This window comes from Myotis daubentonii, chromosome 11 (genome assembly GCF_963259705.1).
Source record: "Myotis daubentonii chromosome 11, mMyoDau2.1, whole genome shotgun sequence".
Classification (NCBI taxonomy): domain Eukaryota; kingdom Metazoa; phylum Chordata; class Mammalia; order Chiroptera; family Vespertilionidae; genus Myotis; species Myotis daubentonii.
In genome coordinates this window covers 46,919,590-46,937,015 of record NC_081850.1, presented here as the reverse complement: position 1 = coordinate 46,937,015, position 17,426 = coordinate 46,919,590, and the positions used below count along the sequence as shown (strand labels likewise).

Genomic DNA, 17,426 nt, shown 5'->3' with positions numbered 1-17,426 from the left:
TCTCACAGCCTTCGATTTTCCTCTCATCCTCACCACAGATCATCTCAAATGATTCAGTAATGACCAAAAGTGCAACCTTGACCTTTATTCCCTGGTGAATTACTGTGTTTCACAGTCCAAATGGCAGGAAGTCTATGCTGTTCTTCCAGAAGGAGCTCGGCATTATTGAACCAAGCCAGCCCTGTGGGAACCCTGTGAGGGCAGACCAGTGTAACACAATCTGTGGGTTAAATTTGGTTTCTGGTGCTCTGGGAAATGAGAATTGACATGTCCTGAACCCACATAATTAATGGAAGAATATCTGGGATGCTTTCTAAAAACACGAGCACAGAAATTGATTTGTCTACTTGTAAAATAACTGGTGCATTACAGGAGTGGTAACTTCTGGGGGCCCCTCCTTTATAAATCATTCTCACTTTCATGATTTAGTTGTTCTCCCCTCTCATTTAACAGCTCCCAGTATATTTTAGACTCACATTGCAACAATTTAAAATTGCAAATTGTCATGACCGGGCATAAGAGGACCCGGGGCTTGTCTTTGGCATACTTTTAATTATATATATATTTTTTGTCAATCCATGCAACTCTGAATAAATTCTCGTTCATACACCACACATCCCCCTGAAAAGTAGTTTGACTGTTATCTTGGAGAAATGATCATTATTTTTCTCTTGCTTAGATTTCTGTGTGGATTGTATTATGATGTATTGATTAGGTTTTTTTTTTTTAAGAATAATTTAACTTGTATTTAAAATGATATTCCTGTTTGCCCCCACCTGCATAGCTGAGTTAATATTCTGTGAATCTTCAATATACTAGTGAAGTTTGTCATCTAGGATCCTTGTACTTAGCATCTTCTTAAATACTTAAAAGCTTTTCCAAAAGGTTATGCTTTGAAAAATTTTCACCAGCATTCCAGATTTCATTTTAATCATGAGCTAAGTAAGATGCTTTGAGAAAATAATTTTTTCTCCCCTGCTGACTTCACTGCGCACAAGTTTTTTTCTACCTCAGTGGCTCGCAACCTGTGATGCCCATGTTTGCTGGGCACAGCAGTGCATGCTGTTCCTAAAGCAGAGGCAGGCTCCCAATTTGTGGTGGAGTCCCCTCCCTTAAACAGTCTTCTGGCCACCCTCAGAGTAAATTGCATTCTGGTGCTGTGCAGGTTTCTTGGTGCATGATGTTGATTGAAAAGTAAATCCCAGGTTCCAGCTGGGAAGGCCAAGAACCTTCCTTGTCTTCCTTCCCAGGTACCACCGCTCCAGTGACTCAGACTGTGGGGCAGTAATGGTCTGGGGGGGGCTTCCAGGCTGAGATGGAGTTGGGGGCTCAGTGGCTTTGCCCTGGGGCCTCACCGTCGCTGATGTCTCTAACTTGTGGCCATTTTGCTTTGTGCCACATGGTGTCCTGGTGGACTAGTTGCTTCCCTAAGAAGTCACTCTGGGAGAAGAGTGGCCGTGTCATTCATGTGCAGCAAAAAATTAGGACGCACTGTCCACAGTCACCTCAGGCAGGAAATTCTTTTCCCACTATCTGGATTGGCTAGAGATTCCAACCTGTTAGAGAAATATTCATGCCAAACTGCTGAGCCAGTTTTCTCCAAAGAAGATGTGGGGAGCAGGGTGATGGGAAATGCTCAAACCAATGATCAACAGTGCGCTGGTGGCTTGCTTTGTCATGCTGGAAGGTATGGAGATAGTGATCCCAGACAGTTGAAAGTCAGTTCCAACCAAAGATAGGCCTACAAGGTAGTTACAGTGAGAAGTGTTTTTAATTTTATTGCAAAGAAAATAACATTACAAAATTTGAAGGAAGAACCTTCTCAGAAACCCAGTTTTCATAGGTAACTTGATATTTGCATACTCCTGGGCAGCCATTGTCTCTACATATTTTATTTTCGTAATTGTAATTTTAGCCTTCCTGCAATGATGATGATGTAGTCGGCTTTTCCTCCCACTAATTCTGTTATTGTATGATATTATCTAATTTCTGAAGAATTCCCTCATGACTAAGACCTGTGAAGAGGGTGAAAGGTGTGTGTTTGCTGGGATGTGTTTCAGGGAGGCTTGTTCGCTTTCCCTTCTGAGAACAATGGGTGATGACTTCACAGAGGCGCTCTGTGATTCACCCTACTGAGTTTGTCTTAAAAACCTTCTGTGGCTTTACAGAGTGCATTTTCCTTTGAGGCTGCCAAATGCTGTCTTTTTCTATCATGGGACAAGTCAATATGATTTCATGTGAACAGCACACTGTCTGAACCCCATAACAAGGGCTTCTGAATAATGGAAATGTGCTGTTTAGGCACCAAAACAGCTGCCATGCTTTTGTCAGGGATGCATCTTTACCAAACTGACAAATTAAACTCCAAATGCTCTGCTTGGCAACAGTTGGGTCAAAACATTTAAGTCATTAATTAGAAGGAACTGAAGGGGGGAGGTGGAATTTACACAAATACACAGTGTTGCAGACTCAACTTCATCTTGGAAATGCAACTGAATTCTTAAAAAAAATAAGTGCAGCCCTCAAGTGGGGCCAGCAAAGCTTGTCATTTGCAAATAAATCAAAAGACCATCATTGCTAGAAAGGAGAACCAATGAATAGAGTTGCTTTGTCATTCTTTGATAGGCCCCATATTCAAGCCTGCTATTAAAAATGAATGCATTCAAGAGACTCTGCATTAAGAACATAAACAATTAAGGGCACTTGAGTTGCTCTGCTGAGAGCTGCCACGAAGGAGATACAAGAGCAAGAGCTTTCTCCGGAGATGCAGGCCCTGCAATCTGTCTCAGGAGGAGCCAGAGAATGGGAGCAATTAGTGTTGCTATCACCGCCCCAGCAGCCTTCAGCAGGTTTCCCCCCTTTCTCTTAACCCCCTCCTTGTTTCCAAAGAAGCCACAGTGAAGGATGAGCAGTGAAAGGATAGAGTCGGCGCGCCCAGTTGGAAAGGGCTCAGATTTAGAATGCGGTAGGAGCTGCCAAGTGAGGGGGAGATGGAACACAAAAGTTATTATCTGCCAGTAATTGGTGACTTATGTTCTGATTAATTGAGCCACTAAAGGGTTTCTGTCATCTGGTACCCTTTGTTTTGTTTTAATCATAGGGTTTAAGGAGGGGGCGAGATTACATTGCCATGGGTGGAATCATTTAAATGAATATCGTTTGAGGTTGTTTCCCACAGTAGGCAAATGTGTTCCAACACCCCCCGTTTGTGTATCTTGCCTTGGTCTTGTTTTGTAAAAAAAAAAAAAATGTGTGGAGAAGGCGGCCATGGCATTGTGGCAAGGCTCTGGAGAGAGGCAGACCTGGCCTACCGGCCCACTTGGATAAACCCTAGTTTCAGGGGACCTGCTCAGATTGAGGATTTGAGAGTAGGTGTAAGAAGGACCCGCAGTGTGCTAAGCAGTAGGCTCTGCCGCTGTTGTGGTTAAGGGATGACAGCGGTTCTCAGCTGTGGTCTTAGTCCAATAACCACACATCACCTGGAAACTTGAGAGCAGTGCTGATGCTGGGGCCCCAGGTCGCTTGACTCAGAATCTGGGAGGGTGACCCAGCTGCTCATGTTTTTAGCAAGTCTCTCAGGTGATTCCAAAGCATTCTTAAGTTTGAGAATTCCTCATAACCTCATTACAACCTCAACTTAATGACACCCCAAGTTCTTTCCTTTTTTAAAAAAAAAAATATAATTTTTATTGATTTTTTTACGGAGAGGAAGGGAGAGGGATAGAGAGTTAGAAACATTGATGAGAGAGAAACATTGATCAGCTGCCTCCTGCACACCCCCTGCTGGGGATGTGCCCGCAACCAAGGTACATACCCTTGACTGGAATCGAACCTGGGACCCTTCAATCCTCAGGCTGATGCTCTATCCACTGAGCCAAACCGGTTAGGGCCCCAAATTCTTTTCATTTGGATTTACCCAAAATGTGATTAGTCGGCTTATTGACACAGTTCTATTTTAAAAGAAAGCTACTCTGATGCATTAAAATTTAAGGTAAAATTAGCCCTTTCATGAGGTGTATGGTGAGGGGTAGTAGTAAATCTGGTGTGAATATTGGGTACTCTAAAGTAGGTCTCTAGGCAAAGGTCCCTCCTCCCCCCTCCAAAATAGACAGTGCTATATTAGTAGATTATTTTCAGTGTTTTGCATCTGTCATTTTGGGTGTGTGGTTTTTATTTAAACATCTTGACTTTTCTCCAGGTATATAAATGTCATCTGCAGGAAATAGAGATGTATTTGTAGATGTGATTTTGTGGATTTTGCTCTATTGGTGGGCCAGATTGATGTTAGTACTGATACACTAACACTCTCTGCCTGAGGAAAGAACTGAAGTGCAGTTTGGCTGTGACTTGCTTATCTAAGGTTCACAATTGATAACTGAGGTCCCTTGTAAAATGCCTACATCCATAGCAGGGCAATAAGGATGCAGTGCCCCTGTTGCTGACAGACGGGGACCGCTTCTTGTGATACCATTGTTGGCTGAGGGACGGCATGGCCTTGGCCTTGTGCTGTTGCAGTCCTGTTTGGGTTGTATTGCTTTGCAAAACAAAGCTGAATTTATCAGCTTTATTTCTGATCTAGAGTATGTCCCAATTTTCCGTTTCTGCTTCCTGGAGAAAGGACTAGGCAAAGAATGTGGCCTCTAATCTTGCTTTATGATCCTGGGCAAGTCATTTCCTTTAGACGTCGGTTTCTCCATGTGTGACGTGAGGATTGTAAGAGGGAGGGCCAGGCACCCACATGGTTTCATGGTGTGCCAGCATTGTTGTGACTCAGTGCCACTGTCAATCACAGAGGTGGTGGGCCTGACCACCCTTTTCTCTCTTTCCACTTTAATAATAGAGTTAGACAGTAAATCAAAGGTGGTGTTCACAAGGTCACTGGAAGAAAATAAAAAGTCACCAGGAACCCTACCTCACAGCATAATCACCGTTTTTATTTTGGATATCAACAGTCCTTGGCCACATGCATATGTTGTAAAAAAAACACACAGGCACACTAACATCACGTCTTTGTTCTCCTCCTGCTTCATCTGGTAATGTGTTGGCTATTTAAACATCATTATCGTACATGTGACTTTAATGGTTACTTGCCTTGTCTTTGGGTCTAATACTGTTCTCCTGGTATTAGACAACTGATTTCTCAGGAGGGCAAATGTTAAGATTTTCAGAAATTCTGCAAATGTTTCTGATGTGTTGAACTGCTGTTACATCGTTACCTGTTTTTTCTCTTTGCTTTGAAACCAGTGCTGCAGTGAACAGCTTTATGCATGAAATGCTTTTCATTTGAACTATTTCCTTAAGATAAATTCTTAGCTGTGGGAAGCCTTACCAAAGGGTTTGAATAATTTCATGCTGTTAGAACACATTGCCCAGTTGCTTTCTAAGATGACTACCAATTTACTCTGTCATCAGTAATGTTATGATGGTTTCTGTTTCCCAGAGGACTCATCAATGTTGGATCTCATTAATTTTTTTAATAAACTAACTTAACTGGTCCAGAATGACCCACCTTACAACAAAGCTTACGGGTTTTTTTGGTTGCTGGTGAGGGTGAACATTTTTTCTGTATTTAACATTGTCATTTCACAGATTCAGAAACTTCTAGTCAGAAGTGATTGAGACGTTATCTGTTTTCCTTTGTGTGCATTGTTTTCATATTCTTTTTTTAAAATTTATTTCAGAGAGAGTCAGAGGGAGAGAGAGAGAGAAACATCCATGATAAGAGAGAATCATCCATCAGCTGCCTTCTGCATGCCCCCTACTGGAGGTCGAGCTCGAAACCCGGGCATGTGCCCTGACTGGGAATTGAACCGGTGATCTCTTGGTTCCTGGGTGGATACTCAACCACTGAGCCACGCTGGCAGGGCTTGTTTTCATATTCTTGCTTGTCTATCTGTTCCAGACACAGGAGGAGGAGACAGGTGGGATAAAGGTCCTCCTCTGTTCTTGTTTCCATTTCTTCTCCAGGCCATTTATTTAGAATTCCCAGGAAAGATGGTGTGGCTTTTGATGTTTCTTCAGTGAAACCAAAAAAATCAGTTTGCCAGCCCTCAGCATAAACAGCATTTTTTATGATCCATCAATTTGCAATTTAATGGTGATGGAGTTTCCCTTTCCATAGCTGACTTTGGGCAAGGTGCCATTGGATTGCTTTGAGACCATGGGCTATTACTCTTAAGCAATTCTCACCTTGTATTGAGCTTCAGTTAACATTCATTATACATGACTCTGTAGTGGAGAAGTGAGCAGACATTGGGGAGTGGCCTCTTCTCTTTGTAATTAGACTAGGTGTAAGGAGTATAAGAAGGTGAAGAGTCGAGCTTTTAGGAATCATAAAATCCTAAAATGTAAGTTCAGATGCCTAGAACATGTCTTCAGTTTAATACACCCAGGTTTGGTTCAAAATCTAGCCTTTGAGGTATTTGATCATATTTAATTTAGTTAAAATATGTGAATCTTGCCGAAACCGGTTTGGCTCAGTGGATAGAGCGTCAGCCTGCGGACTGAGAGGTCCCGGGTTCGATTCCGGTCAAGGGCATGTACCTGGGTTGCGGGCACATCCCCGGTGGGGGATGTGCAAGAGGCAGCTGATCGATGTTTCTCTCTCATCGATGTTTCTAACTCTCTCTATCTCTCTCCCTTCCTCTCTGTGAAAAATCAATAAAATATATTTTAAAAAAATGTGAATCTTATACCTACTAAGTGTTAATAAGAAACAATGAGCTCAAAATGGAGTCGCTTGTGTTAAGGCTCACATTGGCAAACCAAGACTTAATAGGTTTTTATCCTCTCCCAGGATCATAGCCGTTAACCAGTCAATAGCAGAAGTGAGGTAATCCAACTGATAGGCCCCCTCCATTCCCCTTAGGCGGGTGACCTTGCCTGAGAACAGTACGTTCTTTGCTCATAATTTTCTTTTTCCACTCCCTTTCTGCCTTTAAACACCTTTCCTTTTGGACAGCTCTTTGGAGCTTCTTTCTGTTTCCTAGATCAGCTGCTGTCTGCTTCATGACTCATTGAGTAAAACCAATTAGATCTTCAAATTTACTCAGTTGAATTTTGCTTTTTAACATAAGATGTGATTTGTTACTGTAAACAGAGCCTTATTCGAACACTGTTTAGTAATAGTTTGTCTGGTTGCCTCTTGATCATTGGGTGCAAGGGGATTCCATTTTAGACAGTGAACCATTCCTTAAAAGCACATGGACTGTGCCCTGTGGGCAGTGTTCGTGGCAGAGGGTGCAGAGGGGAGCTGTGTCAAATATTTAGTAGGTGTCTTGTTCTCATGCCTCCTACCTTGTCGTGTGGAGAAGACATGGGTGCTGAAAGCTATTAAGAATCTGTGTGGTAGTTTTATGTTAGATGTGATTTTAAACCTATGGACTTAATAGTAGTGTATCAAAGGGTGGCAAAGGCTGTGGAAGAGTTTGTTTTCTGGTGTTACTGAGGGGAAAGGCAGCTTTCACATTGATGTGAGGTTGGCCTTCAAGGATTGGGTTAAGTCGGCAAACTCATTAGTCAACAGAGCCAAGTATCAACAGTACAACGATTGAAGTTTCTTTTGAGAGCCAAAATTTTTAAACTTAAACTATTTAGGTAGGTACATTGTTATTAACTTAATTAGGGTACTCCTAAGGCTTAGGAAGAGCCACACTCAAGGGGCCAAAGAGCCACATGTGGCTCGCGAGCTGCAGTTTGCCGACCATGGGGTTAAGAAAACAGCTCTTTGCAATAGTTCAGCTGTAGTTCACATGTTAACTTACTTGATTTTGATGAAACACTGAAGTAGATTGGTGATAAGAACTGTGGCCCACCGTTGAAATGATTTAAAGGCACTTACTAGTAGTACTGGTTTACTGAGATGCAAACCCAAGTTTTTGGATTATGAGGTCCAACTCTGTTATCATAAGCAAGTCAGTCAGGGGAGCTGGCTTTGGCAAGGGAGACTAAAAGATGGTTCTGAACAGATAATTTGGATACCTGTTTCCTGTTGCCTCAGTGAAGGGAGGCTAGCCATGATGGTAAGGCTTGATGTTGGGGCCTTTACCCAGGTGGTTAAGTTTCTGGGCACAAAGGTTCCATGTAAATCTGGTTTGGGCATAGCTCTTGAACCTGACATAATGTTGTTGCCTTATATGGTGTCAGAAATACAGGGAAAGTTTAGTTATCAGTATTTATGACTATTAGCAGGAACCAAATACGGCTTCAGCTTTCATCAGGAAAATGATTTCCAGGTGGAAAATACAGTTAGCCTGCAGTTTTTTTCGTTGGAGTTGTCTAGCCTTTGCAAGAGGTAGAAAGCTGTCTGAAAAGCTTACAGAACTTTCTTAAAACCTGCTTAAGCAGGGCCAAATACACAGTTAGCCTGCTTGCAAACTCTGTGGTCAGGAATGGAAACATGGGTAGAAAACACTACTTGTTAATTCGTGTTCAGTTATAGGTCTTGCATTGAAACAAGAGATAATATTATTGTCAGTCTTTATGCTGCTTTTCAGACTTTTTTAAGGGCTGGGAAAAACATTTATGAAATCCTCCTGGAGTGGTGGTAATGTTTTAGAACTCACAAAGAAAGCAGTCAGGGAAACCAATGGACCCATCTTCATGCTGCCTGGAGGTGTGAACTCTTCTTATGCAGAAGCCAGGGCAGCTCAGAGAATTTCTGGGTGAGCCAGAGGTGAGACTTGAATTTAGGCATCTTTGCTCAAAATGAAGCTCACTTGTCAGAGGACAGTTTAAGACTAGGGTTTACAGACCTGGAAGGAGGAAGAGATAAGTGGGATAAAGGTCCTCTTCTGTTCTTGTTTCCATCTCTTCTCCAGGCCATTTATTTAGAGCTAGTGGTCCGGTGCACGCATTCATGCACATTGAAAGGAAATTAATTAGAAGAAAGATTCATGTGGTAATTACGTTACTGCAAAAAATTGCATGTCAAAATAGTATATATAATATAGTATTATAAAATTAAAATACATAGTGGGATTGGTGCCAGCAAGAGCTTTCTATGTATCGCACATGTGCAAGTCAGTGTTTATTTTTAAATTGCCAGTGTGTGTCATATGTACCGGCCGGTCGGACGGACGGACAGTCACTTAGCCTTTTATATATATATATAGATTCCCCGGAAAGATGGTGTGACTTTTGATGTTTTTTCATCAATTTGATCATCAACCTTCCTCCTGTTTTTGTCTTACCTACTCTAACCCAATTTGTATGATCTATGCTTTAATCTGTACTTATTTTTTTAATAGCTAATATTATTAAAGTTTTACAAGTTCATTTCATTCAGACCAGGTTTTAAATGTCCCCTGACAGTTAAAATCAGTTCTACCTTAAAGCCACTCCCATGTAATAGCACATATTATTATTAATTAAAGAGGTCATTTTTTTCTTACACCAAAATAAATTCCATCAAGATCAAGTATTTAAGTATAGAAAGTACAACCATAGCAGCACTAGAAGGAAATTAGAAAACGGTTTCTATAATTTTTGAGTGTTCTAATTCTGGCCCAAAAGCCAGAACATAAGAACAGTATTCTTTAGCTTGACCACATAAAAACTTAGTTATGCACAGCAAACAGCTATAGCAAATAAGGTTGAAAGACAAATGGCAAGCTGGGAAAACGAGGGGAAAGAGTCAATATTTGTCATATGGGAAGAATTACTACAAAAAGACAATGATAAATACCAAAGGAAAAACAGAGAAAGAAAAAAAAATACAGAGGGTCAATAAATAAATGAAAAGATGTTTAATTTCAGGAAGAATCCGAGTGATGCAAATAAAACTGAGATAGCGTTTTACTCTATTAGATGAATACAGATTTTTTAAAAGGTCAACAAAACCCAATATTGACATTGTGGGAGAGCATGTACCCTTATAGACTGGCAATCATATAAATTGGTAAGCTTTTCTACTGGGCAGTTTATCAGCATGCATTCCAATTTAAAATATGCATACACTTTGACCTAACAGATTCACTTCTAGGGGTTTCTTTTAGAGGTCTTTGTAGAGGGTTATCTGACACAGAATTTATAAATGTGGCAAATTAGATGAAATATAAATATCCACTGATATTGGGTGCTTAAACACCAGTAGGCTTGTATTTATTGAGTGGGAGAGTGTCCATGATACATTTTTGAGTAGAAATAACACATTATAGAAAAGCAGTATATATATAGTGGGGGCCCTTGATATAAATAAAAGTCTCTCCACTCTGGGCTTCTGAGTGCCTCAAATGATGCTTCCCAGAATCACCACAGGGTTATCCCTGGATGAGAGACCTAGAGTTATTTTATTTTTCTACATACATATCTGTGTGTACTTCAAGTGACTATTAATCATTTTTTTAAGATTGGGAAACCTTAAGTGTGAATTTTGGAGAAGGGGAAAGTGTGGAATGCTGTTTGGATGTATCGTAGATAGGGAGTGGGGGGCAAGGACTAAGAGTCCACCAAGGGCATTCATCCTCCTTTACACACACACACACACACACACACACACACACACCACCCACACCACCCACCCTCCCTAACCCTGTTGTGCTGGTGCTTTCTAGGAGAGTTATGACCTTGAGTTAGATTGATCGGGTGAATTGGGTATGGCTGCCCTGTACTATTTTTACACCTGGTGCAGCTGCACCCTTTTTCCATATGTCTGTTTGCCCTGCTGGTTAAAGCAAGGTCTATACCAGTCATTTCCTCTTCTAGTACTACATTTCTAACAAGGCCCCGGCTGGAACCCTATCTCATTGGTAGTCAGGGAGAATTGAGTTGGGTTGACCCCAATCCAATCCCATCCAACCGAAGGCCTTGTTACTCATTGTTAACTAGAATCATCTTAGAGGACAAAAAGCAGCTCTTGTTTGATATACTTCATTATACGGTTTCTGAGGTTTCTACTTTATCTTACTTTTTCCAGTCTCTGTTTCTCAAGGGCATGGCTATGTGCTTCATAATTTTCTTCTGCTCATGATCCTTTTCATTACCTAATCCACTATCAGGCGGCATTAGTAAGTAAGCATTGATGGAAAATGATGGAATAAATAAGGTCAAATCCGGGACTCTTTTAGATGACTTTTTTTTTTTTCCCCTTTTAAAGGCAGAACTGGTTCCTTGAAGTTAGAGGAAAGGAAGGCAGGGTTGCTTTGCATTTTTGTGCAGGGTGTTGGCAGTGGGGCAGGCAGGTGGATCCTATCCTATGCTGGAAGCAGAAGCACCCTTTTTCCCTCCCTTGCCAGTCTGTCCCTTGTAGCAGAAGGATCTTGTGGATTTGGAGCTGGGCAGAGACTCTTCCTACTTTCTTTACAACAGCTTGGGTCACAGACACTCAGGACACGTTTCGTTATGTCCAGCTGAACTGTGGACCCTGTACTGAGGTCTTCATATTTGATGCTGAATTGTGTTGAAACTTTACAGATACTCAGAACATCTCAATGTGACTGTCCCTCTGGACTTGAGTTCTGTTTTAATATTACGTATTTTCTTGGCTTGTTTGCAATTTTGAGACTTAATGAAAGCTACTGACATTAAAATACTGTTCCAGTTGCGAAAGAGTTGGGACGAGTGGAAAGAGGCTGCTCTCGCTGTATAGACCTTGTATGGAAAGCTCAGTTGCTTTGATGCTGATTCTGATGCTAGCTTGAATGAACTTGCTGTAACTACATAAATGTGCCCGGTACACCATAATTGAATAAGTATTCGAAGGGATTTGCAATCACCAGGTTAAATGATTATATAGCCTTAAACCACGTAGATTTTCCAATTCAATTAAAGTGCTCATTATCTCTTATTTAAGTGACCAATAAAGCGTGCAGTTATGTCTTACTTTGCAAGTGGGATTAATATCTACTGTTTATCTCAAGATAAATATTGGTAAGGTAGCTGAGAAAAGCAATTTTATGCCCTCAAGAGAGATAGTGGAGGGCTAAAGTGGTGGGTGTGAAGTTTTATCTTTCTGAACTGATTATGAAGTATACTAAACATTTATGTGGCTTTGTCTTCATAGACTGAAATCGCCAAGAGATTGAATACGATTTGTGCACAAGTCATCCCATTTCTGTCTCAGGAAGTAAGTAAAACTGTTCAGCTGTTAAAGTGCAATTATGTTGCTTCTCTGTTTGCAAATTAGCTAGTTTTAAGATGTTAATTTTATCACGAGGAACAAGTGTGAAGAACATCTGTTACAGCTGTGGTGTATACACCCCTGCTATTCCATCTAACAGATCTGAGGGCACACTGTAGAAGTGATAGCAAAAGCTCAACCTCAAATTAATTTTTTTCCTTTGGAAAACTGCAAAATGACTATCAAACATATAAAGTTTATTTTAAATTGAATTAATTTATAAGTTTAATTGCTACTGATGATTCCAAGTGTCCTTTCTCTAGAGAGCTTTTCTTATTCTGAATTTTAAAAATGGGTCCATCAGGGTTGACTTGACCATGGAAGCAGGTATTTCATTTGTTCTTGTATAATGATTGACTTAGTGCTGTCCATGGAGGGAGTGGGTGCCAGTACTCTTAAGGATAAACTAAGTGTTCATGTTACCTTAACTTATGGAAATATATATATATATATATATATATATATATATATATATATATATATACATATATATGGCATATATATATATATATATATATATATATATGCCATTTTTATTAAGATTCAAAGCCACAGAGGTTTAACTGTAATATTTTGAGAGAGAAAAGCTCTTTATATGACTAATCTGTGAGATTGACTCAAAACCAGTATGTTTTAGTTTGGCCTTAAAGTTTACCTTACTTTTGGATACAAGCTTATAAATGCTAAACAAGGATGTACATATCTTGAGATAAAGTTTGTTGGACTGGGAGCTGAAATATGGGCTGTCCGTTTAGTTGTCATCAGCTGCTCCATACCGCAGCCATCTCTGCTCTTCTAGCAGCCTCTTCCAGCGTAACATGTACTCCATGTTCAGTAATCCTGGTCTCTGCTGTGGTCTGTCCCATGCCTCTGAAAGCACAGGTGTGGCTTTGTTTTTATTTGTGGGTAGAAGTTGGGAGGTGGGTAGAGTGTTTCTGGACTGTGAACTAAGAGTGGGTCTTTCCCTTGTGGAGGGTGAACTGTCTAAAGAAGATGAATTACCATAGTTTCCAAAAACTACTTGAGTGTTGAGATGTGTTGACCAGAGAACTAATAGAAGATCTGATGTTTAAATGATCCCATACTATTTATTTTCTGAAGCCCCAGGTTAACCATTTTTGATGTCCTTTTTGACTTTGTACCATTCTGAGCCTAATTTTTCCACCAGAAGTTAAGTGGTGACTAGTGTGGGTTAGAAACAAGGAAGCACTGCTCTGTTTTCTTTTCCCTTTTCTACATGTGTTCTGTGAAATAATGGGTGCTCGACAAACTTTACATATAAATCCAAACTTTGCATTATACTTCAGTCTGCATCGCATGTGGCGTTTGCCCTTTTGTTGTTATCCTTGGAAGGTACGTGAAGTTCTTGGCTGCCTTGCTTACCTTTTCTTCTCGTTGTTTTCAAAGCATCAACAACAGGTGGCGCAGGCTGTCGAACGTGCCAAACAGGTGACCATGGCAGAGTTGAATGCCATCATCGGGGTACGTGGCCTACCAGGTCTACCTCCTACAGTGTGTATAACCAGCTTTCATTTCTTATTAATTTGATGGCTTAATCTCTGTATATAAAATATTTGGGTAGCTTAACACTGACCTATTTGATAAGGGTGGGAGGGGGTATTCAGGTATGCTGAGCTGTGCTGGGGAAGAGAGATTAGCATAAGGGAAGTGATAGGAGAAACCGTTTTAGGAGGAGAAGAAAAATCAGTCTACTTTTTAATGGGAAAATAAATATCCTTGAGCCTGTGACACTTAAGCCACTTTTTCTCCAGTAGTCAGATAAAAAAAAAACTTTAGGTTAGAGTTTTAAACTCTTCCTTATTCTGTCCTATAACTTTAGATCACAGTGAAGTCAAGGCACATCTCATAATGACCATTTCATTTAGTTTCTTGGCTTTTGCCTTTTGCTTTCCTAGGGTATTGGGACCTTTCTAACTGCTTGGTCTTCCTCTTTCTTGTGCCTCTTCCATGAAGTTTTAAGTGGCACCCCAATGAAAAAAACTCTCTCTTGCTGTTGAAGAAGTGATAAGTGTCTGTCCTTCTGCCCTCTAGCCTTTCACCAGGTTTCGGCTCTCCTGTTTTGAGTTCAGTTAGTGCTCCTCGCTGGCAACTGGTTGTCAGTCACAAGTTATTTGCTCTGCATTAATGAGCCTGGTGAACCCTTCGGTCCATCCCCTGCGTGAGTTTATCTGCCCCCCACCCCCAAACCCCTTCAGGGTCCAGGATGGCTCTCAGATTTTCTGCCCTTCTAGACCAAGTGAAAGAAGTAGCTGGAACAAGGGACCATCCTTTCTGATTTTATTCATAAGTGAGTGCCTTGAGCAGATTCAAATCACTCATTTATCAATTTATGTTAATTGCTTGTGAGAAGATGCCCTGCTGGTCTTTATAGTTCCCTCAGACACTTTGTAATGATAATTAGACATGCTGCTGTACGGATTAAGAGTGCCATAGTCCAATGACGGCCACAGACAATGGAACCAGTTAATCCATCAGGGTTTAAAATTACATCCCAACTGGAGATGGGGAAAAAACATAAGAGCCAAGGAGGATTAAAGAATGAGCCTCAGCTTGAAAACTCTCCTTTCATCAGTTTCTCAATTGCAGATCTGCAGTCGGGTTGCCTGTGGTAAGCTATTGGCAATCAATTAGGTGAAATAAACTGGGAGGGTGACCTTCATTTCCTTTTAATAGCTTTTTCCTCCCTGAAATGGGGAGCTTCAGTGGATTTTCAGCTTAAATTTTATTCAAGCTGCTTTATTACACTTGACAGCTTAGCTCTGCATAAACAATTCTTCCCTTCTCCTCCCCCCAAGTCCAGGCTCTGCATTTCTCCCCCTTTAGTATCACATTTTTGACTGTTACTTAGTGGGCTCTCTAATCACATTCAACAAAAAACACAATTACATCTGCATTTGTCTGCTGCCTTCTGTACCCTTTTCTTGTGTAATGAATTGCTTTATTTCAGAGATCAAATCAAATATTCACTGGTACTTTTGCATGTACCGTGTTTGATTAGCAAAGACTAATAGCAAATTGTACTTGTAGCTCAAGCACAGAATTTTTTAACCCTAATGAATGAGGATGGAAAAGCCTGTTTTGATTAAAAGAAAACATATGCAAAGCAGGTCTCAAGTACCCAGTTAAACTTTGTGGAACACATTTGTTTTCTGATAGGCTCTAAATTTTTACATATCATTTCTTGATGGTAAAACTTGTATTTTTAAATTCTCAAAGGCACTGCCCAGTACAACACATCAGAAAGGGGAAAATTGTATCAACCAAATGTTTATAGGTAATACTCATTTTGAGCCAAATCAGAAAAGAAAAATAGGTTGTTTTAGAAGGGCAGATGAACCGCTAATTTTATGAATGGCTTTAGTCCAGGAAACATGTTGTTGAGATTAGAAAGGCAGATTAGCTCTGCTAGCTAGCAACAATAACGCAAATCAGCGCATTGGGCCCAGCACAGGACTAAACGCCAATTGCATGTCTTCAGCCTGTGTGGTTTTTATCATTGTAATTTTTGAATCAGTGTATTATAATTGTAATTTTTTGAATCGGTATATTAATTTATGTCAGCAGGCTCTTTTAAAGTTTGTAGTGATCAATAATTACCCCGAACCATAAGTTTCATGCTCTGGCATATGCTTGATTTTTGCTTGAAAGGAATTGCATGCGTCCTGGAAAATCGAAGTAGCATAAAATTGGGTTGACAATTCAGTGGACCTTTGACCTCTTTCATTGAACATGCAGTGTGTCAACCTGTCTCCCCAGAGGGGAGGAGGCTCCGGGAGGCTGTCTGTTCCTACAAGCAGCAGCTGCGCGCAGAGTAAATGCAGCCCGGTTTGATAGCAGCTGTCAGTATTGTTCAGGGACCGACTTAGGGGGAAAGAACAATGGGAGAGGCCACGCTCTTAGTCTGCATCGACTTTCAGGCTAAGAAAAGAAATAGTAATTTAACGGTTTAGACATCTATTACAAGTGTGAAAGATCATGAAAGAGTACCCTTTAAAATGCAAATGAGCCGAAACATTCTCATTCCCTTTAAGGTACAATCAAGGAGCTCACTGCTTGCTTGACAGGGCTAACGATATTTCTCTTTAGCAAACCAGGAGAAAGTTAAATATTCTCAAGGACACCAAGCTTCTAGGCAAACTCAGCTTGTGTCCCAGGACTATGGATGCTCTTTTAGGAGAAGAGGATATATTTTTTCCATTCTTGTTGAGTGAATTAATGGTGCCCATTTCTCACCAGCATAGAAAACTTGTTCTTCTATCTGATAGAAAAACTGAATTTTAAAATCTTTTCCACCACGGCACCTGCCTTCAACTTTAAATTACTGGCATGTAAGATTCTTAGATAGTTGAAATTTGGAGAAATTATTAAAATGGTTTTGTTAAACATTTTTAATAGCTTTCACTGATAGCAAAATTGATAATTTGCAGAATAGTAACTGCTGCTCTACTTTTTGAATTTTGCTTTTTATAAGCTCCTTTGCTATTAAACATGTTACATTCTTAAACAATAGAAAGAATATTTAATAATACAGAGATCTTAAAAGGCACAAGGTTTATTTGTTTTGACACACAGCTCACTTGTGCTTTAGAAACAAGTTCATTGTGCAAAGGGAACTTAACTCATTTGAGACCTTGATTTTTGTTTTTTGATTTTTTTTTTTGTATCAGGATAGTCTACAATTTAAGCAGCATCCCTCAAAGATTTTCTTTGAAACTTTGGAATTGTGTTAAAAATGCATAAAATAAAACAGATTTGTAAAATGCTGAAACACTTGTTTGTGGGATAGTTAATGGCTACCTGAAGGCAGAGAAAAACCAAGGACTCTTCAACATAATTCCCCGCTGTATTGGGGAGTTTGGAGCAAAGACACTAAATAATTAATTTTAATTGAATTTGGGATTCCAAATAACTAGTGTTACTTTTAAGCTAGGTTATATGACATAAATAATCGATATCAAAAACAGTTAGGTATGTACATATCTGTACATAAAATTCTTTTTAACTTAGGTGTAATTTGTATGCAGTGAAATGCAGAGATCTTGCATGTACAGTTTGATGGCCTTGGGCACATGCACAGCCCTGTAACCACTCTTCTCTGGTGCAGAGTGTTTCCATCTCCTAAGGAGGTTAGGTTCCCTGTCCTTCTCAGCAGTTTCCCCCACCTCTTCAAAGACGATTAGGTTTTGATTAGAAAGAAAACAGTAGTGAAGTGTGGTTTTCTTTTTTAAAAGAAATTGAGTAGGATACCGGTGCTTCCACTTTTTAGCTTTGTGACCTCATATGATCC

General features: G+C 40.2%; 1 protein-coding gene across 11 annotated transcripts in view; it reads left to right on the top strand.

Moving 5' to 3' along the window:
• The window catches only part of LOC132212023 (transducin-like enhancer protein 1), an 88,479-nt gene that overhangs the window by 18,669 nt on the left and 52,384 nt on the right, over window positions 1-17,426 (top strand). For 4 of the 11 annotated variants that reach the window (XM_059657005.1, XM_059656999.1, XM_059657002.1 and 1 more), the window contains 2 exons: window positions 12,002-12,064; window positions 13,526-13,630. The exons of 2 other annotated variants lie outside the window; for them this stretch is intronic. In XM_059657005.1, coding sequence (XP_059512988.1) covers window positions 12,002-12,064; window positions 13,526-13,630 — 168 coding nt within the window. The remainder of the gene's footprint in view (window positions 1-12,001; window positions 12,065-13,525; window positions 13,631-17,426) is intronic. 5 more of the 11 variants (XM_059657006.1, XM_059657001.1, XM_059657000.1 and 2 more) reach the window with 2 other exon arrangements.